Source organism: Excalfactoria chinensis, chromosome 12 (assembly GCF_039878825.1).
Source record: "Excalfactoria chinensis isolate bCotChi1 chromosome 12, bCotChi1.hap2, whole genome shotgun sequence".
In the NCBI taxonomy this organism is placed as follows: domain Eukaryota; kingdom Metazoa; phylum Chordata; class Aves; order Galliformes; family Phasianidae; genus Excalfactoria; species Excalfactoria chinensis.
Genome location: NC_092836.1, coordinates 14,864,485 through 14,891,198, shown reverse-complemented (window position 1 = coordinate 14,891,198; position 26,714 = coordinate 14,864,485). Strand labels below are relative to the sequence as shown.

At 36.3% G+C, this 26,714-nt stretch overlaps 1 protein-coding gene across 5 annotated transcripts in view; it reads left to right on the top strand.

Moving 5' to 3' along the window:
* ATG7 (autophagy related 7) overlaps nt 1-26,714 on the top strand; it is a 75,475-nt gene that overhangs the window by 36,718 nt on the left and 12,043 nt on the right. For 3 of the 5 annotated variants that reach the window (XM_072347489.1, XM_072347492.1, XM_072347490.1), the window contains exon 19: nt 5,436-5,509. The exons of the other annotated variants lie outside the window; for them this stretch is intronic. In XM_072347489.1, coding sequence (XP_072203590.1) covers nt 5,436-5,495 — 60 coding nt within the window. In that variant the 3' untranslated portion in view covers nt 5,496-5,509. Of the gene's footprint in view, nt 1-5,435; nt 5,510-26,714 lie in introns of those variants that run through there. 5 annotated transcript variants of the gene reach the window in all.

The following is a 26,714-nucleotide window of genomic DNA, read 5'->3' as shown; positions in this document are numbered from 1 at the left end:
GATCATTGTATTTTCTTTTTTTTCTTAATTTTGCGTGAGGCTCTGATTAGCTGAACTGTTTCAGAAAGAGTATCAAGAGTACTCTAATTTCATATTTCATATGGGATGTGATTAATACTTCAGGCATGCAAGAGAGCTATAACATGAATACCATTGCTGCTATAATGAGATGCTATTACAGACATCACAGGACTTGTTATACTTGGAAATGTGATCACTTTGGATTAAAGAAGTTGGCAAAGTCTGGAGGGATTTTAGAGGTGTTGGTACTTTTAGTTGTATGTAGTTTCATTATTTTGTTCAAAACGTTTAGATCTAGAATTAGTGAAGCATAATAAATGAATGAAATATGAAATGAATCAGTAGAAGACTTTAGCTGACGTTGAGCTGGTAATGAATTTTACTGAGGTATTTTTAAGCCTCCAAATTACTGGATACTTAAAGAAAGTAATAAATTAAGCATTTACATGGAGAAACCAGTATTCCTTATAGCTGGAATGATTGTCTGATCAGACGCAAGATGACCAGGGGGCATTTAGATTGAATATCAGTAAGAATTTCTTCGTGGAGAGAGTGGTCAAGCATTGGAATGGGCTGCAAAGGGAGGTGATGGAATGCCCCTTGCTGGAGGTGTTCAGGGGACATGGCACCAAGGGACATGGCTGCATGGAGGACATGGCAGTGCTTGGTTGCTGGTTGGACATGGTGATCTTAAGGGTCTTTTCTAACCTAGATGATTCTATTTTTCTGTGACATAGGTGTGAACTTAAGCATATAACTTAAAGGATTTATTGTTCCAGTGTGTGTGAGAGAGGAACTCTTCTTCCTGGAGGAGGTGTCTGCAGTTTGAGTCTTGGAGGGCAAAGATGGAGAGAGCGGTCCAGAAGCACAGTTATGAGAGAGGACAATGTCAGTGCTATGTGTGTCTAAGCAAGACAAGCATTGAGTGCCCTTGAAAATCTTGTCCTGGGGGCAGAGAAAGGAATTGGCCACTGTTGTAGTTTGGAAGGAATCTGGAGCTTGTTGAAATACTAGGTAGGTCAAGTGAGTTAGCTATAAATGTTCTGTAATTAAGAAGGACACAAAGAGTATTGAATATAGTTTTCAAACATAAGGCAATAAGAAAGTAGGAAAACATGGGTTTAGAAACCAAAGAACTGAACTCTGACATTTTTCTGTGTTATCTCCAAAATTTAGTCACAGCGTTAGTGTAATTAGAAAGGACTGTGAAGCAGAAATTCCAAACAGCCGTGTGGTGTGTTGGATTGCTTCGAGGTCCCATTTTTATGTGAATTAAGTGTTCCTGTCAATTTAATCACTCCATTAATCTTAGCTGTATAAAATGTGCTGTATTTTCAAACTGCTTCATTAACACAGCTTAGAGACTGGTGTGGCATACAGTAACTTGCTGCAGAAAGTTACATCCCATTGCATTATATGAAGCCTGTAGTACTGTGGAGATGTTACAAAACAATTATTAACATCTGGTTGATTTCAGAATACTCATTGGGATATTGGATTTAGTTAAGCAGTCATCTTTTGCTTGTTACCATGATGCAGAATTAGTGTTGCATGTCTTAATGTCAGTGTTAAGTAAGTCTAAATGAGAAACGAGCAGTAACTGATGATGAAAGGGTTTTCAGTTTTGAAATGGTCTTGCTGCTTTTGTTACAGGCTCGACTAGAAAAGCAAAATATTTAATGACAGAAATTGTTCTTCAGTTTCAGTTGACATTTGCTCTGTAATGTGAATCAGGAATTTACTTCTGTAAAAATATTACTAAATCCCTTTTGCCTTTGAGCTATAGACCTGGATGGAATCCAGTATGTGATTGGATTTCAGCAAATTGGAAAAGTCCTTTCTCAGTCCTTTTAATTTTGCACTTAGGTCAAAACTACATCAAAAGTCAGAGTAGATATAGATATAACCGTTCCATGACTGGGTTGGCTTTTTTTCCCCTTCACACAGAGTCTCATTACTAAATTAAGCTTTCAGCATTAATATAATATTCCCCTGTAGAATAAAGCCTATAATTTTTCTTATATGTTATCATCTGTTCCTTTTGAAGTATTCAGTTTTATGGCATTGAAGTGCTTTGCTGGATAGATGCAGCAAAGAGGGAGGAAAAAAAGAATCCAGGAGCATGTTGTAGAGCTTCTTAGGGTGACATGCTTAACATATTCCAGAGTGTTTGATAGTGATGCATCAACTCCTGCTTACAGTAGCTTATATGTGGGTGGTTTTTTTTAATGTTATGAACAGATAGTATGCTCTCTGTCATCATCTGCCCAAGTGACTGCTTTCAGAAGTCTAGTACAGTATGTGGTGTAATACATTTGAGACACACCAGTGCGTTGTGTGTTTTCATACTGACAGTAAGTAGGAAGAGAAGTGTGGAGAGGATCATTCTGAACTACATGAGTACTGTTCAAAGCAAACCTGCCAACTCGGCTGACTGGCCCTGACCACTTTGGCCTTATAACTTTGAGAATAAAGGAACATCTGCAGAGCCAGCCACGTGGAGAACGTTTTCTGGAATGAAATTTTGTATACTCACTAGCATAACCTACGTTCCATATTGCACTGGAATAACTTAACTTTTCATTTCTTAGTTAATTCAATACAAGATATCGTGGATTGAAAATCTTAAAGACAGTCTGTTTTGTTTATATTTATTTAGAGATAGAGGCATAGAAATTGTCTCTTGCCAATGTTATATATGTTAGTGGTGAGCAGGAAAAATCTGTTAGTCCACAAAGAACAACAGCTGGAATTTATCTGATCTTGCAAGCTTTCAGCTCGTTTTTCTTAGAGTGTGCTGCCCAAAGGTATTTTTCAAACTGTTTGGACTGAACTCTTCTTCTCTCTTGTGTCTACGTAGACATAGTCACACATTGTTACTATGCAAGCCACTATTATTATTTTTTTTCTTAAATACTTTCTGATTTCCCTTTTACTGTGACAATTCTGTTGCTGTTGGGTGATGGAGCTATTTCATTCATGGGCCACAAGTGTTTTCTTTTAAGTATTCAGAGCGTCTCATCCTTGCATTGTGTTTTTCCATTTTACTATGAACGCCACAGTCTTATTCCAATACAGTTTTGTTGAAACCTTCCATTCCATTTTCTCAGTATTGCTTTTAGTTTTTTGAGCTGTGTCATCGCTGTCGTTTTAGTGTTGAAATTCTACTTTCTCATTCACTTACTTTAATCCCATCTGTTGCTAACTGTCTGACTGGCTCATATCACTTTTCCTCATGTCCTTTCATACATAATTTTTCTATTTACATTTCTCAGCATTATCTTCAAATTTATGCTATATATCATCAGTATATTTTATTTTAAATAGATAGCTGCATGATTTGAAACTTTTCAGCTTCCAGATTTACAAAATTGCTTGATGTACTTTATGGTAAACTCAGAAAAAAAACAATTCTAGACTTGTGTTGTACTGTTATTATAATGCAGTGTATTGATACAGGAATGCTTCTCAATGGCAGATTTGATTTTCTGTTGGAATCACATACAGAAATTTTTTTTCGAGCTCAATTTATGAATGATTTGCGTTTCAACAACTGCTTTATTAATTAAATGAATTGCATTAGTAGCTACCGTGAAGCTGTTGACTGGCTTATCTTTAAATTTATTTCTATTTTAAATTTTCTGAAGACAAATACTTCAGATTAGGATCAAGTACTATGTTGGTATTTCATGTATTTTCTTGATCTGCTGTGTTTGGGATGCCAAGTATGCTATTGTTTGGATTCACAGCAAACTTACCTTGCCTCATTATTATTTTATTTTTTTTTACTTGAACCTATAAAGTCAATTTAGTGCTCTGAAACACAGATTGATTTCCCTTTCTTCTTGTACAAACATGTGTCTTCCAATATTATATTCTCATTGAGCAATCAGAAATTGCAGGTACCAGTTTTTCATGTTTGTTAAGTATCAGGTATAACTCAGCAGTCACTTTGGGGATGTATTTGTCAAGCCCCTTGCCCCATGTCAGCAACCTTCCTCACCTGTGCAACAGCTTGTGCCTAGAGTATTATTCTAATACCTATTGCTAAGACTTATTACTTCATAGGTTCAGACTTAAAAATTTACATTTTAAAGACTAATGTTCATAGAGAAAAAGCTTGAAGAAGCTTTCTTCCTCTTGCTTGTTTGTTTAATTAGCCTTCCCTTGGTTCTCCCTTCCTGAGACTAGTTTTTGATCTAATGTAATCTCATAGGTTTCTAGAGGAAGAGGATGGCTGTATGTGTAAGGATGTGCTGCCCCAGATGCAGAGCAACCTCTATCTTTTCCCTTAAATGTTATGCATGGTCAGAAACTTTGCCCTCAAATTTGGACTAGTAGTGAGTTCTGACATGGCGCAGTCCTTCCATTTTGGCTCATACGTTTTCTTTTAGGCTTTTCTAGTCGGATTCTCAGTACTTTTTATTAGAATTTTTAGAATTATTTGTTATTTTTTATTTCTCTCACGAATAATGATATAATAATAATAATATAATTCCTCCAGAATCCTGGAAAAAGAGGACAGGGTAAAATCTGTTGTGTTGCTGTTACATGTTCTTTTGTATTGAAACTATTGTTGGCCTGGTAGGTCACATTTAGTTCATTTAGAAGCCTAAGGATGTTGAATCTCCCAAGAATACCATGTATGCTTTCACTTCCATACATACAAGCAAGAAAGAGGAGCCCCTTCTGTTGCTGAGCATTCATATGTTCAACTGAGATCTCTGTGCATCTTTATTTACCGAACAGAATAGCTAAGTAAGTGAAATACGAGAGAGGAGTTTGTCAGTGTTGTTCTCACCATTCATTTAAGCACATTTTAAGACTAGCTTTTATCTCTGGCAAGTGAGTATCTATTCACAGAAGAATACTGGAAGTTCTTGGAATTACAGAGATACCGAGTTGCTAGCCAAATTTTCCCTGGCTAAGCAGTGACAAAAGCTGCCAGTTGATCTGAGTTTTATGTGCTGCTTTTTTTCTGTTGAGAACTACTGTTCTGTCTGAGATCATCAATACCAGCATTCAACGTTGGGTTAGAATTGCTGTTTCCAGAGTTAGAATGTGAATTTACAGTTACAGAACAGCAATCAGCTCATAGCTGAAGTTGTTCTCCATGAAATTTTGTAATTAAATAAGATCCCAGTTTATTAGTAATTTTAGCAGAATGTTCTAATCCAAAATGAAAATCAGATGTTCTTCATGGAAATAAGGAAGTCCAGACAATGGGCATTGTATTTAGGTTACAAGACTTGTGGTCTTTATTTTTTCTAATTTTCATTGTTTATGTTTGAGGCAAGTTTTTGCTCAGTTTAAGGAATAAAACTATTAATTTTAAATCTTTTTTTTTTTTTTTTTTTTTTTTCTTTTTCTAATTGTATCTGAAAATATTTCTCTTGAATTGCATAAAAAATCAGATCCTCTGGAAGTTCATTGCCCTCATGAATGGAGGCCTGGTGAGTGTGGAATTTTTATGACTCCCTTAAAAAACAATTGCAGGCATTCCACAAATAAACAATACAGTGATTTGAGACAACATTTTAATGTTTATTTTGCAATAATTTGTTCTCCAGTGTTTATTTCAGTATGGTATTTTGTAACTTCTAACTATACTAAGATTTCTTTTGTAGCAGTACAGAGAGAGTAGGACTTTGGACACGAGTAAGTGCAGTTCCAACAGCAACTGCAGATGCAGGACCAAGTGTGCTATTGGTTCAAAGTTTCCACAGGTTTTGGAAGGAGGGCCAGAATAGTCCTGTTACACAGGCCAGCTGCTTTCTACTTCTTTATGCGTTTTGCAGTTATTTTAGCTAGTTTAATCCTTTGTTTCTCTCAATTAGTTTCCCTTTCTGTATTTTTCATTAATAAATTTCACATGTGATTTTATGGGATTCTTTTTCCCCCCCTCTTCTTTCTGGGTTGTTTTTGATAAATAGTTAACTGTAGTAATAGTTATGTCAGTGTTGGCTTTTCCAGCTCTGTGTATAAGCTCCTACAAGCTATAGTTAATATTTTACTGGCAAAATTACCGAGTGCACTGTGTGCCAGAAGCAGTTCTTGGTACAGCAGAAATCCTAACATTGTTGATACTGCAGAAGAGTTTTATTTGAAAAACTTGGAGAGGCAGAGGAGTCAACATCATTGGGTTGCTCATTGCCTGAGAGATAGCAGTCATGTGCCTTTAAAAGCTCCCATTGTTGCTTTTGGACAGGATTTACTTTCTACTGCACAATCTGCAAACAATCCAAAAGATTCCATTATCACCAGAAGTTCCATTTGAATTCAGAACATGTTCAGCTGCTGCAATATTTTTTTCTGATTTTGATTCACGTCAATAACATTAAACTAACCCTGAGTGAGCTCACAGGGGAAATTACAGCATTTAGAAATGAGAAGATGTTATGCAGCCAGTATGAACCTGTTGCCTGGGGTTTCAGACAGACACTTCAGCCTTAGTTTCCTCTCTTCTGTCAAACTTGTGTATCACTTAAGTTCACAATTCCTTTAACCTGTCAGGTAGGGGAGAGAACAACAGAAAAGTTACTGCCATGTGTGTGCAAGTGGACATTGTTCTGTAGCTGGGAGCAGGAGATGGGTTACCAGAGATAACCAAAGCCTTCTGTATTGGCATTTGAAGTACAGAACTGTAAAGCATAACTGTGGGGATCAATACAGCAGAGACTTAAATTGATCTGATTTGCAGAATCTTTTTCATGTAAGAGAGGCTGGCAGACTTTCAGAGGTTACTCCTGTCAGAAGATCATAAAGTAGGAGAATACAAATCAAAGATGCAGTGATCTCCTTCCAACTAAAACTGTCTTAATTAAGAAAGTGCAGGAAGTCGGACTGTTGAAAACCAGATACTTTGTAGTTTTGTAGGACAGCACAGGGATAGCATCAGAGTGCAGCAGTGACAGCTTATGGTCTGCTGGTTGATGCTCGCGGACTAAGGAAGGGAACGTGAAGCTGTGAAGCAGCTTTACACTGTAGACTCTGGGATTTCCACAGTGCCTTATTTTCTTGTCTGAATCAGTATTCTTGACTTATAACTGTGATGGACTAATTTACATCACCATCCCTGGAGACTTTCAAGGCGAGGCTGGATCTGGCCCTGGGCAACCTGATCTAGCTGTGGTGCCCCTGTTCTTTGCAGGGGAGTTGGACTAGATGGCCTTCAGAGATCCCTTCCAACTCTAAGAATTCTATGATATCGTGGTTCAGCACTGGCTTGACCTCAGCAAAAACATGGAAGAAGTGTGTATAAGCTCCAAATGTATGAACTGGGTTCTCAGCTGAGTGTTGTTAGGTGGTAAAAATGTTGCTGGTTTTGTGTAACTTCAGGCTTGATTGGATTGTATGATTTCTAGTTAATTAACAAATATGACAGATTTTCTTTCAATGGCATAAGAAGTCTTTGTGGAAGGTATGAATTTTTATTAAAGAGGATCTGTGAAATCATCTTCTGTGTTTAATTCTGCACTCTGGTGTTGGTATGGAGCTCAAAGAAGCTGAAAAAATGCCATTAAAAAAAAATCTCTTCCTGCTATGTTGCTGTGTAAGAAAGTAATATTTTTATTTCTTAGTTACTGAAGGATAGTTTTAGCTGTAGGGATTTAGAAATGCTCAGCAACTCGCTGACTCTGAATGCTCTCAATATTGAGTGATACCGTCCGACTCACAGAATGAATGGCCCTCAGCAGCCATATGGAAAGTGGCATGTACAGACACCCAGTGACAACTCTGTGATGATGAACATCCCTTTAGAGTGGGGCTTATGCAAAATAGGAAAATTCACATCCTCTCTGCTGACTGGAAGATGAGTCTGGGACATCTGATGTTACTATTGTGTCAGCAGTTCCAGTCATCTATAGTACTAGTGCAATAATGAAACTGTGTTTAAGCCATAGAGCTTTTCAGGTTGCTTTTATAGCAGCTTTACCTTGCTCAGCAGTGCCTGTACATCTGAAATACTTTGTAATTCATTCTGCAAACTCCTTCAAAATTTTATGATGCTGCCCAATTAATTCCCCAAATCATAGATTTGTAGAAGCATAGAACTTTCCACCAAGGTTGGAAAAGGCCTCCAAGGTCATCTAGTCCAACTGCCCACCTACTGCCAATATTTCCACACTAAGCCATGTCCTTCAGTGCAACATCTGAGTGTTTCTTTAACACCTCCAATTTCAGTGTCTCAATCACCACCCTTGGCAGCCCATTCCAGCATTCAGGGAGTGCAGGATAATGAATTATGATGGAAATAAATAGCAACAAGTAGATTTCATGGCAGTAAAAAGGTTATTGGATAAGTGAATTATCACAGAGGAAGCATCACATTGGTATTGATTGTATTTTCCTCAAAATTCTTTGCATGAAATGAACGTGCACCCTCTTACATAATTAATAGTTGCTTACTGAGGGGAATTTTGGTACTTTCATGTTGTTCTAGCTTTTGATCAAAATTTGCCTGCTCTGCCTTGTTCATTTCTGGCCATGTGGATTAAAAGACTCACTTAATCTTGAATACAGATTATAATTCTTTCTTCTTGAGTGCACTGCCATATAATTGTGGCAGGTTTCCAGATTTCTTTCATTAAAGCTTTCTTTATTATGGCTTTTTTGGCCATTAGATGGTTGTTATGTGCAATGGGTACTTGATTATAATTTGCTGAAACTGGGAATCAGTTACAACAGTAATCCAGTTCTGTAATTAAAAGAGAGCATGTTTATACCTGCTAGGATCTTCAGAGAGCTACTGTGGGAGAGGAAAAAACAAATAGTTGAAAGGCAGCAATTTATGCTAACAAAACATTTATGCTTTTTCATCTGTCTGTATTCTGTACTGTGTTGTGGAAGTATGACTGTTGGCATCACAATTAATTTTGAACCAATATCTGTGTTTATGACAGAGATAAGATGACAGTTTCATTTGTCATAAGCTGCACATAATTTGTTTTTGTTTTGGATTTGGACTGGAATTGGCATTTCTAGCAGGAAAGGAGTGACTGAGGCAGTCCTTGAATCTAATCCAGGTTTTGTTTCTGCTCTTGTCCGCTTTTGTCAAGTAGTTCGACTTTGCTTTCTGTATTTCTCCACCTGTTGAGTTTTGAAAAATCATGAGAAAATGACCAACATTTTAAAATAGAATATTTCATAGATGTATGCCTCTTTACTTTTGACTGTTGTGGAGTCAAAAGAAAGGTTAACTTATCTAAGCTGCATGGTTGAACTTCTGGACAAGGGATAGCATAAAATACCTGATGGTAGAGTTAAATCTGATTTTGAGTACATTACAGATAAAGTATATATATGATGAACGTAATGCATTTTAGAGAATATTTTTAGAACACTGTAATTATGTAACAGGTTTATATTACTTTTTCTCTTCAAATTGTGTCTGCCTTCTCTCCTTGCTTATCTCCATTGTTGATATCCCTTTGGAAAAGCTGCTCCTGGAGAACAAATTCTTCTCTTAAACTACCTATCAGTCTGTGGTGATCTCTCAATTTAGGAAATACAGTGTTTCTTTTTGACTGGAATGGATTCTATTTTGGTATACAGACAAAGCAAAATCTAATAAGAAATTAACAAAAGATGCAGATTTCAAGAGCTCATTCAACAAAATCTTCATGGAAATGTTGATGGTGTAATTGGGAGTTTCCAGTCTTACCGAATAAGTGAGAATTAATGTGTTGAGTTTATCAAATGAGACTTGAATAAAAACAGTAATTGATAATTTTATGTCTTTATTCATTGTAGTCAACCATAGTGTCCTGATCAAGATAAATGTGCAGGTCTTTTGAGGGTAATTTAAATAACTTGGAAACATAGAGTTACCTGAGAAATCCTTCCTCTTTCAAACAAATCTTTTTATTCTCTTTTTGGATTTTTTTTAAGCAATTTTTGTTGGTTTTGGAAAAAGGAAAAGGCGTTTCTTGTGAATCTGATCTTCTAGATGGCAAGTACTCGTACTTCCTTTGCCAATAATTTATTTCATATGTATTCAGTCCAGTTTTCTTTTCACGTATGTGAAATAACAGTTTGGCATATGGTAAACAAAATATATACGGTGAAGAAGAAATAATTGTTCAGTTTTTTTAATGAAAGTATTTATTTCATGAAATAATCCTTTCATTGAAGTAAATAATTAAAGTTAAAATAAATAAGATCTTATACGAGATTGCACAGTAATTATATAACTTTTAAGAAACAAGAGTTCATGGTAATGAAATACTTTCATTTTACTAGGTTTTTCTTGGAATAGTACATTATCATGTGATGATATACCACAGTGTGTGAGAGTAGTTTGCTGGTACAAAATCCAAACATCACAAAGTAATTTCCAAAGACCAGATGTTTATCAGTTCCCTTTTATGGAAGAGAACAGCAAGGTTCTTATTTAAAGTTTGTCTACTGGAACTTTCACAGTCAGCTTTCTTGCAGTGTGACTGAGCTCTTGTGTATGGTCCATAAACTGTGTACTTCTGAGGAAAGAAAATAGCTTTTATGGCTGCATCATCAATAACCAGAACATTAACTTTCATAAATGTGAGAAAAACTAGTTAGAGATATTTCTGTGTTAAGTAAATATTTGGTATGGCTTTGGCTCAGTGTGGCTCATGCAAGGCTTTTTCAGATCTCATAGAACGAGGATGAATTCATCCTTGATTTTTACAGAAGTGGTGATGTTTCTCTCCTGACTTTGTGCACTTAAGAGAATTTTTAAGTGTAATGGGATAAAGGACAGAGAGTGATTCCTTTAGTTTTAGGCAATAGGTAAAATATAATAAAGACACATGAGTTGTATTTTTCCAGGAAGAAAAGCATGTAGACATTATGGTTGTAGTTCTGCCTATGCTCTGACACTGGGCAAATTAACCTCTGTCTCTCATGCCTTCCTGCTTTGTGTCTGCGTGTCTGTTAGCTAAGTTCTTGGGCACAGCTGTTGTATTTCAGTTCATTTTTGTTCTGTGCAAGGAGGAGTGAGATTGTAGTCTTTCTAATGCAAGACTTAGGATGCAACCAAGCTGACTAAAAATACCACAGCTTCTTCTCAGTGCATATTCCCCTGAGTAAAACTCTGTAAGAAGCAAAAGATCTCACAGAATAACAAGGAATCTGCTTGCTAGAAGGATGTGAAAACAGGCTGTTGTTGAGGAAAGAAAGCAGTTTCTGTGAGGAAGCTCAGCTAGCACAACCCTGTAAAACACAGCAATGTGAAACAAGAATTGCTTTGAATTCAGGTTATGAGTACCTTTAATGAGAGTGCTTTGTTTCTTGCATACACCATTTATTACAGGTAGGTATTGATTAAATGGCTTTGACATATGAACAGGCTGTTTTAGCATAAGTAATGAGCATCCATTTCATAATGCTTCCTTTTTTTTTCTTCTTTCAATCCTAATTGATGCATGCACAGTCAGGAGTAAAATGAAAAACAGCAATTCCCAATGTGAGATGAAGACATGAGAAACAAGTCAGCCATATTGTTGTGTTGCAACAAGTTTTTCAAATGCTCATTGTACGTAATCACTTCCACTTTATAGGGAGGTCACAAAGCTGTGTGTCCTGAAAGCTACATGTAAAGCTACAATTACCACTGGGAGCCAACCCTAAAGACTTGAGGAAAAAAAATATAATTCTTGGCTGCTGAATAACCAAGATCATGCAAGAGCAATTGTAGTTGGGAACTTAATCTTTAGCCTGCAAAACTGTAATAATGTTTCCCCAATCAACCCAGCTAGTCATCTTACCCAGAATAAGGTTTGTTGATTCAAGTTCTTTCCCAACTGAGCAGTATTACGTTAATTGACTCTGGTTTATCTCTGAGTACCTGTTTTCTTTTTTCAATTACTGGCATTTATTTTTCATATGAGATGTAATTGAATGCTATAAATATAAAGAAACAAAATTGACTGCCACATCTTAATATTCACTTGTCTAACCAGTTATAATATTTAATAATTTTTAATGCTTAATCATACAAAAAATCAATTTAATTCACTTTTTTCATTTCTTCTTTTTTTTTCCGTGCATTGATTCTTGCATGCTCGCTGCTTACAAACAGCAAAGCAAGCATAAAGGAAGCAGCTTAAACATCTTAAAGCTTTGCTTTTTTTTTTTTTGATGGTTTTACATCGTTTACATTTGCCTTTCTGGAACTTAGAATGTGCATTCATTCTTTTTGTTCTTCATTGTTCGCTGCATATTATCCAAACTTTTCTACCCATATGCTTTTTGGCTTTTCTTCAGTAGATTAGGTTTTGAAAAATAAAATGTTTTGCTTGTCTTACCTAGTTTAGTAGCGTGATTAACAGGAATAAATGTAAAGTTCACTGCAGTGTTGATTTTTTTATTGTTTTGAACCTCATTAGAATCTGACCCCACACTCTGAAAATTCATTATTTTTTTTCCTATTATGTTGAACATAAACTGAATTAAATCGTAAGAAATGTATCCAGAGTAATTGTTTGACACCCACACATGTTCTCAGGTGGTGAATGTTACAATAGTTATGGCTGTTATGTGCTATTGAGCAGTGACAACATGATACTTGCCAACATTTTTGATGCAATGGCATTGCTCTTGTGCTTGTTTTCATTAAGGTTGCATTAGGACTCACTGAACCGTGTCTGCCTGGAGTTCTGCATTAAGAATGATTTTACTCCAGCACACACCAAAACTGTATCCTTACTAATTAAGAAATAGATTATGGCATAATTGAAGGGCTATTTAAAGCGAAAAAATTGACTGAAGCTTGTATCTCCTCATCCTGTTTGCATGTTGATGTCTGATTCTTTGCTGTCACACAGAGTGTTCTTTAATTCTCTGTTATGGTTTCCTAGGGTACCACACTATACTTCTGCAAAGATTAAATCACTTAGTCCTTCCTTTTAAACTATTCTAACTAGAGGATATAGAATACTTTAATCATGTATTGCCAGACCACTGTCATGGAATATCTGGTAGACTCGTGTCTAGATAGCTAATGTTACCAGCTTATGTGGATAACTGGAGGCATAGAGGAGGAAGCTAGACAGAAAGCAGAACTGTCTGAACTGACAGAAGTCAGAAACTGATTGTTCTACTTAGAAAACAAAAAGCTTCTGACATTAAAACTGTATATTCGTTGATAGGCGTGCATTCTTCTCTGATTTATTTGTGTAGTCCAACAGAAAGAGATGTATTTTTCCAGTGAGTTTATTTTCTGTCTGTTTCATCATTGGCCGGTTCTCTGTGTGATTATAAATGCATGTGTACTTGATTTAAAACAGTCTTGACAATAATGTAACAAAAATATATAGTCAAATGATAATTTGGTTCTGAAATGTACATATCAATCCCTAATTTTAGCAAAGTGAGGTCTTGCTACTAACCGAATAGTATTAACATCCCTGTCACACAGATACTATGTGTTTTTATGAATATGTCTTTGATTTTTTTTCTCACAAACCCTTTACTCTTATAAAGAATTGAGGGTCTGTGGCTACTTGGAGAATGTTCATTCAAGCTATTGCAAAGTACCGCTTTAGATGCTTTGCTCTGTTAAGTGGGGAAGAAAGCTAGAGTAGGTTACATCTGTAGTATTTTCTATGGTACCTACAATGCACCTGTGTGAAGCCCATGGGGAATTTCTCAGCAACTATCAGAATGTTCATGTGCAGTGATCTGTTCTTGAGATCTTAAATTCCTTGAAATTGCTCAATACCAGTCAACATCTTCAGGTTATAAATTACTTTGTGATTAACATAATTGAATTTGAAAGAAGGTCACTTATACCCTTCTTGAAAGCTGTTGCTTGTGTAGCAGATTTTTCTCAGGTATCCTGAGTAACTTTTCCTTGGGAAAACGAGAGGGGATATAGTAAAAAGGAATATGGGTTTAACAAAATTGAATTCCTAATTACACTGTCTTACACTTGGCACTTCATCAGTTAGCATGTCTGAAAGATTTCATAGTTCTCACATGTTCCCCCCTTCACAGGTATAATAATTAATTAAATTGTACCTTCAGCAAATGTGGCCCCTGTATTGCCACTTCACCTTTAGGCCACTGACTAATGCAGTTTGTTATGGAACGCTGACACATTGAGATGACTAGCAGAAAAAAAAGAAGAAGCTTAGGCAATGAAGATGTAGGTAATAAATTAGCTTTGTATTTATGTTTTGTTGTTTTATGTTGCTAAGGAAGGGATTTGTAAGATCAGAATATGAAAGTTGTATTGGAAGTAGCTTTGATTTATTTTTTTCCACAGTTCACCAGTCAAATTTCATTCCAGTGTACTATTGTGCTCATCTGCAGATATTTGAACTGAGGGATAAAAATAACACTAAGTGCAAATTTGGACAGTAGCTTTTGTATGCACTTAGCTCCTGCACTATGCAAATCTGTAGGGCTGCATCTGACAGTTTTTGCTGGCAATTGCTTGAAAGGAGTTTCCATTGTTAATACTTCAGCCAAACTGGTATGACTTCATGTTTGTAGAGTGTTGCCTCATGATTTAAAGAATGTATTGTGATTCTTTGAATGTGTCAGGCAGAAAAACAAAACCTGAAAGAAGCAGGTTATCTTGCCCTTTCAGTCATTAGTTGGTACAAGAGACTTAGCATTTTGTGAGTACTGATAGTATTATTCATCAAATATTTGAAGAAGAGAAAAAAGAGGAAGTCTTTGGCTTGAATTTCAAATGTTTATGCCTTCACAAATGTCTTCTAGCAGTCAGGGTAGTTGTTGACTGTGTGCAGGTTGTCTTTTGAGGGATTTTTTTCTAATTAAATGTGCAAAAAAAATTAAGTGTTGTTTGGCTTTAAATGCACTTTCTCCTACTTGAAGGGAAATAACCTTAAATTAAACTTTTGTCTTTTCCTGTTTGGACTTGGTCTTAACTAAATAAAACAAGTTCTTGAGTGCTTGTTTTGACTGATTTTACCCAGGAACCAAAAAGGTAATATTATACCTGTCCATTGTTCTGTTCACTATCTATGAATAGATATTGAAAGCTGGTTTCTAACTGAGAGCAATGTTTACTTACAAAAAAGGGGAACTTTATATAACGTTCTCATTATGTAAGTGATGCAGAATTCATTTGTATGAGGTAGAACAAAAATTCTGCTATTGAATACCTTTGGCTGCAAACCTTTGTAATTTTACAGAAAAATAGTCCTGACTGTAGCCAGCAAAACACAAACATGGTGAAGCATCAAGAGTTTTATATCAAAGTAGCAATGCAAGTGGGAGTGATCTTCATTCTAGGTTTTCATTGCATTTGGAGGAGTTGGTTTTGTTTTACAAGTAGTTATTTTCCTATTTTCCTTACTTTACACATATCTAATCCAAAAGCTTGTTGATTTGCCCTTTTTTCTTTCTTTTTTTTTTAATAATTCCTCAAACCTAATAAGGGCCCTGCACTTGGAAAAAAATAATCTGTCTTCCAGAGCATGTGATGCTGACAAATGTGGGAAGAAAAGGGGTGAATTTAAGCAGTGGGACAAATCATTAATTTCTTGCTTAGAGTTTATGCATAAAATATTGAATTCCACATTAGTAAAGTGGTCAGTCAGGCTGTCAGGGGCAGTTACAGCTAGCATCTGATTATTATCTTTTCTTTATTCTTGAGATGTCAGAGTCACACAGCTTGCAGCTGGTTCCTTACAAGTGGGAGCAATTCTCTGTGGAGTGAGGGCAGTGTCGTTACATACTGCAGCCTGAGGAGGAGGTATAAAATGGCTTTCCTTTACAGTTGCTTGCAAACTATCTTTGCAGCACTGAAGTAAATGAGAGCCCAAGAGGAAGTCTTATATTTCAGTAGACAACACTCAATTACTCAGGAGACTTGGTGCTGTTTGGGCCTGATTAGAGTCAGGCCCAGTGCATCAGAGGTTGTAGGGAGTATGACTGAGATATGCCATAATGGCTTGTGGGCAGAGGCACGTGGCATGCGAGATGTTGAAACAACTGGGTTTATTCTGCTTTGCGAGCAGATGGGTGAGGGGAGATCCTTCTTCACTCTTCACATACCTGAGGGGAGTGTACAGAGAAACACAGTGACAGAGCAGTTGCAGGATGGGGAGTTAGTTCTGGCTTCCTATAAGGAACTAGGTGGTTAATTTTGTGTGTTTGATTTTTATCATGAGTGTGGTCAAATCCTGGACCAAGGATGGAGAGACATCGAGCATCTTAAACATGCTCTGAATGCGACTGAACAGCCTGATGTAGTTGGCTCTACTTGGTATGGGGGTTACAGTAAATGGGCTCCAGATGTCCCTAACTTAATTTGTTACAGGGATCTCAGCAAAAGTATAGAAACTCTTAGAGAAGAACACACAGGCATTGTAATTCATGTATAAATCTATCACTGGTTTTAGTTCTGGTGTTTCAATGAGCCCACACTCCTGCAAGTTTTGTTCACTCCAAAACTTTAAGCTATGCTAAAATCTCATATTGAGGTTTCCTGTTTAATAGCTAATGCTGATAATAATCCTATGTTTAACCATGTCCTTTAGTTAGCACTGATAGGAGCTGTCCTTAATTGCATCACTTTATAATTTTTTTTTTTTTATATAATCTTCATCAAAATCATTTGAATTTAAGTTTTAATTCATGGGTTGTTCACAGTTGATGGTATGGAAATGTAAATGGTTTTGCAGCAGTAGAAATATGTACTAATTTTCCAGATAGCTGCACATTCTCAGAAACTTTTCAGCTCGGTTGATATTAAATATAGGAGTTGCTACTAGAGCCCAAGAATTACCATCCAAGGCAATTATTCATCAATACTAATTCTGAAATTGGGAAGTATGTGGACATACATGCAAAAAAGAAAAAAGGAGAGACTTCAGTTTGAAGTCTCTTGTGCTAGACTTCAGTTTGATAGTAATTAAAGCTTTCTCTGGTGTGAAAGACTACTAATTTCCCCTGCAGCAAAGCTTCTGTTTCTGTTTTGTTGAAACAAACAGTTTTGAGAAAGAATTGCTGTTCCAAATTAAAATGAAGTATCCTACTAGACAGTGTTGTTTCCATCTCTGTCTTGCTCTCTTTAAGTAATTTATGCTCACAGTTCTAGTGGTTTCTTCTGCTAGGAAGTGACCGAGATCTTTTATAACTCTTGCATTTACTCACTGATATAGAATGCCATGTATCACATTGAGGTCTGCGTTTGGGCATGGTAGCACTACCCAGAGCATAAAACTCTGGAAGCAGAGTTGACTATGACCCTTCTGTTTGTGCTTGCCATCAATTTTTATGTTAGTTAATAAATATCTAGTGTAAATCTTTTTCCTTTAAAAGTAATTCTGAAAAACAGTATCTGGATTTAGGCAGTGTCTTCACATGTCTTCTTTCTGTAATTGACACGGTGCATCTTTTAACTGTGAACATGTCTAAACTAAGTTGAAACTATGGTTCGTAATAAACATATAAAACCAGTTCTGAAAAGGTGGAGATCTTTTAGGAACCAAAAGAAGTTTTGCTTTTGACTTATATAAAGAGAAATAAGCTTCATGCCTTCTGTGATCAGTTTGAAAACCAAGTAATTTCTGTGATTCATGAGGTAAACGAAGGAGAGTATGCAGACTGAGCACCCTGCTTTTCATACAAACAGTGAACAAGAAAAAATACTTAAAAACAAATCTTAAGCTGTTGTGAAACTTCTTAATTTAGTGTTTACAGGTACAGGAAAAAATTCAGCAACTTACAATATACACTTCTCACTATTTTGTGAAAGGGCACTTGGTGTTCTAGTACAATGTTTTTTAATAGTAGATTTCAAAGAGCACACTTTTGAATTAGCAGTGATAGTTGGTGCACTGATTAAAAACAGGACAGTTTACATTTATTGCCTAAGTTGTTAATGTACAGCATCATTTGTTCAGTAAGGAGCTCTGCGGTATTGAACAATCAGTTTAGTTTATGAGTGCTTTGGGAACATTTTTGAGTTTCCGTTTCTCAGTCTTACAACATGAGTAAATGAAAACTGATTCTAGAAAAGGCTGCTGTAAATAGCGTATAAATTGGATTCATTTTTCTAGATAAACTGGGAGCAAGATTTTAAAATTATAATTGGGAATAAAGTACGCAAAGCTTGTTTAAGTTGTAGTTCTCTTAACTGTGTGTAAAAGCAGTAACAAAAAGCATGGGTAATGTGTCTTACCGCATTGGGCTTTTATGTGTAAGTATGACATGGTTTTCAGTTTACTTGCAGTCTGTGTATCTAGATGTAGTATGCATATATATGCTAATTTAAGTCCTGTAGCTTTAAACACATAAAATGGTGGAAGAGTTTTAATTTCTGAAGTAATCTTCGGAAGGTTTTTGCAGTACTGCACTGTGCACTCTTGCAATATCTAAATCTTAAAACTCATCTAGGCTTTCTGTTCTCTTGCTTAGGTTAAGCAATGGATGCACTATTTTGTAGAAACAATTATAATTGACTTCAGCTACTTTTAACTATTTGCCTCAGGCTATTAACTTAACTTTTCCATTCTCTGAATAGTAACCCTGACAAGAAGTCTCTCTGTTTCCTGTTCTTAATTTCTGCCTGACTCTGTGGACTGAACTATGTGACTTAACTTTAAAATGAGGTGGTGTGTGTGTTCCTTCCCAGTCATAAGACATATCGCCCTATTCCAGGAAACACCACCCACTATTGTTTCCAAGCTTTTGCAGATCTTATGTACATTAGGTAATTTAATTGTGATACAGTAATTAAAACCAGAAGTTCTTTTGCTCCCCACAAAAATTGTATTATGTTTTTTCTAATGTATTTTTTTAAAGATTAAAGCATTCATATTTTTAGCATAGTTAGAAGTAGACAAAAATATATTTAAAAGCTATGTAGAACTTTTAATGTAACTATACTGTTGATACTTTAACACAGAATGCTTGGTTCTTCTAGCTGTGGGACTGGCCATTGATAATATGTGTTCTTAGAATTAGCACGCAGTTGTTATTTGAAGTTAGCAGTCTCTATTGCAAGGTAGCCATCATTGCCATTGTTCAGAATGTTGACTGTTACTCACTGATTTCTTACTAACCGTCAACTTACATATGTTAAGACAACATTTTTTTTCACAATATTTTATATCTCAGGCAACTTTTTGGATTTCTCATTTGCAGCAAATTCAGAAAGCCCTGGTAGGAAAATTTTAACACTGCTGTAATATTAAGAATGGAAAATACATGCTAATCTTTGTTGTTGCAGAGACAACAAGACATGGAGGAGTACATTTGTAGAGTACCCTCAGCATTCATAAGGCTGTTGAATGTTTAGAGAATGCATGCACGTAAATAGTCCAGCAAGACATGAACAAGATTATTTCTATTAACCTTTTAAAAACATATTCAGAATAGACCGAAACAGGAACTATAAAGTGTTTACACTAAGAGTCTGCTTTCAGTTGACATGTGCGCTCTGGAAATGCATCCAACTCGATATATATGAGAAATGTTTGATGTCTTTTCTACCTGTAATCTTGATATCATTACATCTCAGATTCTAATTCTGTCTGTCATTCTAAAAGATCTTTGAAAAGAGCAAATTATAATGCTGTGTTATGTACTGCAAGTATAAGAGCATGTTGATAACAAGCCACAGTGGGGCAAAAAATAAAATCATATTTCCAGCTTTAATTTTTACTTAGTGCTTTTAGATAGTAGTAATAGTAATACCCACAAGTTTTTTTTTGTTTTTTTTTTTTGTTTTTTTATTTGATTCTCATTGAAACAATATAAGTAATTTCTGTAAAAGAAATATTACAACTTATCTTAAACTATAAATGGATTCTTTACTTAAGGGGAAAACTTTGGTGAGTTCATGAACTTTTTCCAACAGTAGGACTAAGGCCTTGATGAGCCAAACTTATCAAAGACATTATTCTGTTAGTGAAGATGAGAAAGAATAATGTGAGTGGTGTTTTAGTACTGCTAAGTCCTTACAAGCTTTTCATTCAAATGTTTGCATTAACAAGAGTATTGTATAATGAAATCTGTAGAACATGTTGCAGCATTGTATTACCTCCGCCAAGCAACTTCAGTGTGCATTTCAGCTGAAGAGACATGCTGAACACTGAAACAAGTCTGAAGATAAATATTTTGATTGGCTGCATCTCTAAAATGTTTTAATTGATTTTATTAAGGCTGGCATTCTTCCAGAGCTGCTGCGCAAATACATTTGGATCCGATCCTTCGTCATTTAAATAAATGCCAAAATTCCCACTGACTTCAAAGGGACCAAAATTAAGATCTTAGTCACTGGAAGACATGTTCTGATTTTATCTCTTGAACAGAGGAGTCATGCATCATAGTTTTTTTGAAAGACAGAAACAAGTATCTGAAGGGAAGTGGCGACTGAGTGAGTTGTCTTCATTTGAATTAACACTGAAAGTGTTTATTAGTTTACTCTGTGAAGACAGCCTAACATTAAAGATGTTGACTCTCATTAGATATACTGTTAAGCCGTCAGATACCAGAAGTTTACTCATAACAAGCCAAGTTCTGTAGGTGTTTCAATTGTCCAAATTATCTCCTGACCAACCTTTAAAAATTGTTGCAGTGATGCTCTCTTAGGTTTGTTGCCTGGATCCATTAGCTGTGGCTGTGGTAGTCTGAGGAATAAACTCAGAAATGCTTGTTGAGAATTTTGTTAAACTTACTAACGCCGTTGGAAAAGCAAGTTTCTCCTTTGTTTCACTGTTACCATTTTTCCACATTTATTTTTAATCTGTTTTGCTTCAAAGATAGGTCAGTTTCCTAAGTCATCTCGCAGTGCAGATTCATGAAAGGCTGTATGGGCCGTCCCCGAAAGTATGATAATCTGCAGCAGCAGGCAAGAGTGAGCAAGCAGAAGGCTTGTTAGGCTCATTTCTCTGCCAGAGCTTACTGCTGGAGTCTTAATCGGTTGAATTTATCAGATGATTGGAGAGAAATAAAGAGGTCAGGACTAGATGTGGAATGTGAGCTCAGAGATGGTTTGAGTTTTTGGAACAAGATGGGTGTTTTTATGAAAACTGTTTGGTTGTTGATAGCTGGATATCAACAGATAGTTTTGTTGTGCTTTTCACTGGAATATTGGCTCCAGAAAATTGTTTTCTGGAACTTTCTAACAGAAAAAACTACCTGCTTAATTATAGCTCTTTGTTATCTTCCTCCTTCAGAATTCTGTGTCTGTCCCTTCCCATGTCTTACTCTCTGGATCCACAATGGCAGCAATATACTCTTGGATTTTTTTAGTTAAAAAACAGTTCTTCTGCTCTATCCCAAGTGCACCAGTTTGTTTGTTTGTTTGTTGTGTTTTTAGTTTCAGTTCCACTGGTTTATACTATAATAATTTTTCTTCCTTTGTACCACAATTCACAAGTCAGTTATTATATGGTATCCATAAGAAATAGTTAAGAATTTTGGCTTGAAGAGGAAATTGCAAGTTGCTGTCACTTTATTGGTTGATACTTGACTCAGAATATTTTGAATGTAGAAATGCATTTATAAATAAGCTAGAATATCCTGCTTGCAGGAAGACAGTAACAGGTAGGAGCCGTGATGAGAGTGTTTATAAAGGCATGCTGATCCCTGCTATGGGGACATGAAGGCCTTCAAGTAGCAACTTTATTGTTAGTTTGAACTTGTCTTAGGGAATCATGACATGGTGACAGGAGTCCTGGAGTGCTACTGTGACGTGGTTACTTAAGAGGAACGTGTTCCGAAGAAAAATAGATACAAGTCATGCCAGTTTTAATTATTTGACTCTCCAGTGATGGTTCGTGTGTAGTTATTTAATGGGTAGATACAGCGCAGAAGAGGGGAGTGGGAGCAGTGTGTTTTGAAGACAGTCCAATATTTGCAATAACATGTAACTTGAAACAGCCTGAAGTTTAAGGTTACGAGGTACTAATGAAGGCTGCACTCAAAGCTGGCTACTGTGTTTCAGCTAACAGATGGTAAGGCCTCGCTGTGGCAAGCAATAGTCAGGGTGTAAGAACATTTCTGCATTTTTTCATTATTAATTTTTACAGAAACCTTGGCACAAATACTATTTGCATAACGGAAGTTAGCTCCAGTAACTAGCTCTTGTTGTTGCATCTTGTTGTTGCAAGATGTTTAGGAGGAGGCCCTCATGTTAGCAAGCACAGTTAAGACATATGAAAAAGTTCATAATAGACATTTTTGTTTCCAAGTCAGGGTATACAAATTTGTGCAGGCAGAAGAATGTTCTTAGTATTCCAAAACCAGACTACAGGTAAGAATTTCTGTTGATGATGGGTTTCTTGCCAGTTAAACAGAAAAAGGTTTTCTCTTTGAGCCGGAGAAGGGAATTTCATTCAGCTGTGAAGACAGCTGATTTGCCTTGGGGAAAAATGTGTGAAGAAACAGATGTCCAAAAAAGGAGACGCACTGGGGAACAGCATAATAGAAACTGCCAAATAAGAGTTTATAAATGAAGCATGTGAAAGCTTACTGTACATAAAGTACAATCAAATTTAAGATTACTACATGCCACGCAGTACCTTAATGGACTTATCAAACTAACATTGCTTTTGTATTCACAGTAATGATTCAAGCTTTGATTGCAGAAAGTCTTTGTTGTTTTCAGTAAGAGTACATGCATCATATAAATGTGAAGTTCAAATTCTTGTAATGAATGTTGCCTGGATAATTCTTTAGGATATTTTGACTATATTCCTTAGAACGTGCTGTGTTCATTAAAAAATTAACAGCAGGAGTTCAAACGTGAATTCAGACTGCAGTGTCATGAACTCACGTTTGTGTTTTGCATATTCCCAAAACACGATCTCTGTAGATCTCGTAGTGTCTCCAATTGTAAATATTTCTGTTTCTTCAGGGTTTTAAGTAAATTACTATTTGGGGTTTCTGTTCTGGATTTTTGTGAATATTTCTGTGCATCTTGGCAATTATTTTACACATTTTATTTGAGAAGATGTATTTGTGTGTCGTAAAGGTATGAGATGTACTATAATAAGCCACTTCAGCCTTTTGGAATTAGATAAAGTAAATCTGTTCCTATTTCACATTTGCATGTAGTTGTATTCTGCTGCTGAAGCTGAACATTTGCTTCCTATAACTTTGCAGGGGGAAAAAAATCTCATTACCATATATATGTAGGTCAGCATAAAACATAGGAGTTGGATTTTGTCTCAAAAAATTCTCTTCATTTCTTTGTGGCTTGTTTGTTTTGACTGTTTCTGAAGAAAGGAAATGCTGTGATTAAATAAGCATGACTGTATATCAAAGACGTAGAATTGTTTCCAGTGATGTTTCTTCATCTTTACATTGCAAGACCATTTTAATGAATTTGATTCATAATTACTGCCAGAGCAGCAATTCTGAGTCTTGTCACCATACAGAAGGTAAAAAAAAAATACGGTAGGATAAGTACAGGCTTCCACAGGAGACAAAAATTATGTTCCTGCTTGCCTAGTGTTAACTCCAGAGCCTTCCCCATTGCCCCCCCATTTCTGATTCCTCCCCCCCAACTCCTATAGCCATAAGCACTTTGTTGTGTTGACACTGGCAATCGAACTGTCTTATTTTGAGTATGAAAGAACTACTTTTATCATTTCTAATATGCAGCCTAGGGCCAAAACAGACAAAGCAATTTAAAAGGACTGGGTTCAGAAAGAGGCTGGAATTCCCATTTTACAGCCCTTGAAAATATGAGTTCAGTAACCAATTCTAAAGCAGTGATTTATCGTAATGACAACTGCTGATCTGTCCGTACTTGGTCAGCTGAGTTTCGCAGTTGGATGAGAACTAGCTCTTTGCCATCCTTCCATTACAAATAAAATAAAATTGAGATACCTGTATTCTTTAATCCATTTTTTTAACCTTATAAAATCATTTTATTGTCTATTAATTGAAGAACTTAGACTAGAAGACACTTCCAAAGAATAACCTAATTCTTGAGGCAAATGTAATGTCAGTACTGAGGCCTGCTTGTTATCAGGGACCATCTTTGTATGGCACACACTTTTTCTGTCCAGGATAATACTATTAAGTTCCTTGTGGTGCGCTCCCTTCAGGCTGTGTCCTCATTTTACAGTCTTTTACCTGTGTCTTATCTATAGGAATTTTATGTTCTGGTAGCTCTTTGTTCTTTATTATTGTCAGGCCCTGTGTACTTTTTGATGTGCACCCAGCCATGCATCTTGTGACCTAACTTTCAGTTTGTTTGAAAAAACATTTCACTTTAGATCATTCCCCTTTTGATCTGTCATCACCACTGCTGTCAGCTGACACTTTTCTTGTACTGCAAAAGACTCCCCATCTGAAGTGGTATTAAAGCCCTACATAATACCTTTTTAATCTCTGTTTCTGCGAAGCACTTCTGATAATCTCCTAAAGCCAAGGAATGTAGCTATATCACTGCTGCTACTTCGACCTGCTCATCTGATATTCTCTGAGTCTAGTTTAGGAGCATGGAGAAATGCAGTAGTTATCTAATTCCCCACTGAATTACCACATAATTTTCCGTAAGTTTTTGTTGTCCTTCTGAATTTTGTGCATGAACTTTAATAGCTGGAATAACTAGGAACTTGCTCTGTTGGGTGGATGGTTTGTTGTTTCTCTTGTTAACAGCACTGCCATCAAGCTTTTTTAAAGTCTCCTCTAAAACAAGTAATGTGATGAATCTACCCAGCTTTGTACTCTCATACATAGATTTTTCAGGCTGGACCAGGCTCTGAGGAGTCTAGTTGAGCTGTAGGTGTCCCTTTTCATTGCAGGGGAGTTGAACTAGATGGCCTATAAGGGTCTCTTCCAGCTCAAATGATTCTATGTTTCTGTACAAAAACAACTTCCTTACGTTCCCTTATAGTTCCAAACTGGCCTTTCTCTGTTCACTAGGAGATCAGTATGGCACTAGGCTCTGTGAAATGGAGAGATCTGTGTGCAGTAAGGTTTGTGCAGTAGTTTTGTAGAGATTGACCACATTGTAAACATCATTGTGAAGCTGCTCTCTGCAGAGCTGGCACTTCACATATCATTTCATCCTCAGTTCCATCTTAAGACTCCTTTCCTTCAAGTACTGAAATAGAGGTAGAAGAGGAGTGTTAAAACTTGAGGTACCACTACCAGAGCAGGGGAACATTTGTTTGTTTGAAAAGCACAGAACTACACTTGTTGCTTGCACAGCTGATTTACGTAATGTTGTTTCTAAGTATCTATTTATTTGTGTCATGCACCTCAATGTTTAGGTGAATAGCTTTAAAGAACTTGCTAGAATATCTCAGAATTAATCCTGTGCTACCTGCCCCCACCCTCCTTTAAGCAAAGAAAGCAATTTGAATTCATCTACCAGTTTCTTCTGCTGCCTGTTTGTCACGCTGTGGTTCACTGTGTATTTTAAATATATTGTTGCTGTCCTCAATGGGCACCAAAACTTTGAACGTTTGTGTTTCGAAATTTCACCAGGACATACTTAGAGTCTTACAAAATCCCTCACAGACATCAGTGTGTGTTGGCACTGCGTGTCTATTAGGACTCGGAGATTCCTTGATTGCTCATTCATGAGCTTCTATAAAAAGATTACTTGTCTTTTAGCCAGGTGTATGGCCAACCTGTGTAATGGTGTCCGTATGTATAGTGTACTGGCTGGCTTAAAAACAAGCTTTAAGAACTGATTGACCTATGTGGAAACAGACTGCACAGATGTGTTGTAATATCCTTCCCACTTCAGCAGACATGACTAAACAGACTTTGTCTGCTCTGAACAATTAAGATGTTTGCCAGTGTGAGCAGGGCCTCATGCAAGTTCCAGCTTGTTTCTGACTGGTAAGGAGTTTTTTGATTTGTGCAGAAATATTTCAGCTCTTTGTGCTCTCTCCATTTTGCAGTGTACTCAGTAACTTTTAACTTTGCAAGAAGCACTCTAGGCTTTGTGTAAATAAAAATACTTCCTCTCATTCCCTAGAAGCAGTACTTACATGGCCATAAAAGCAAACCTTGCTTTATATTAAAACAAAGCAATAAAGCCCAGTGATGATTGTTGGTGACAACAGTTTTCCTGTCTCCATGACTCAGAATGAATTTGAGAATCTCTGCTCAGAATTTTGCCTTGTTATGAAGGCTCTTGAATGTAAGAGTAGAGCTGTTGCGTGATATGCACAGGATGCAAATGAAACAGAGCTGATGCTGTGTAACTGGTTTCAGTAGGAACGTTGTCGTTGCTGTCAAGTAGGACAAGGAGTGTGAAACATACTTGTCCAAACCTGGGATTTGATTGTTAATGCATCAGTATTATTGGTTAATATTATGGAAGCATTTTTTGTTCTTGAGATTTGATATATCTATATTATTGTGTAGATAAATACAAAAGTTTCTATGAGCAGCTACCTCCCTTACATCACCAAAATCACCCAGAGCAACAATACTTGAATATCAGACTGCCAAGAAATGACTACATCCGACTACAGGAGTTAATCATTCTGTCTTTTGGAAACCCTTTAAACTAGAGGAAACAAAAGTCGTACAACTTTCAAAAGAGTAATTGCAAAGTATGTATTTGTTAATAAGTATAGGTCATTTGGTCTGTATTAAAGAGAATAGACTGCATTTGGGTGAAATTTTGCTACCTAGAATTTTCAGCCAAGAATAATTTCTCCATGTACATGCTGAACAGCAAATGGAAGAGAAATACAGTGCTAATCCCTTTCCCTGAACTACAGATAGGCCTTTAAAGTAAATAAGATGTA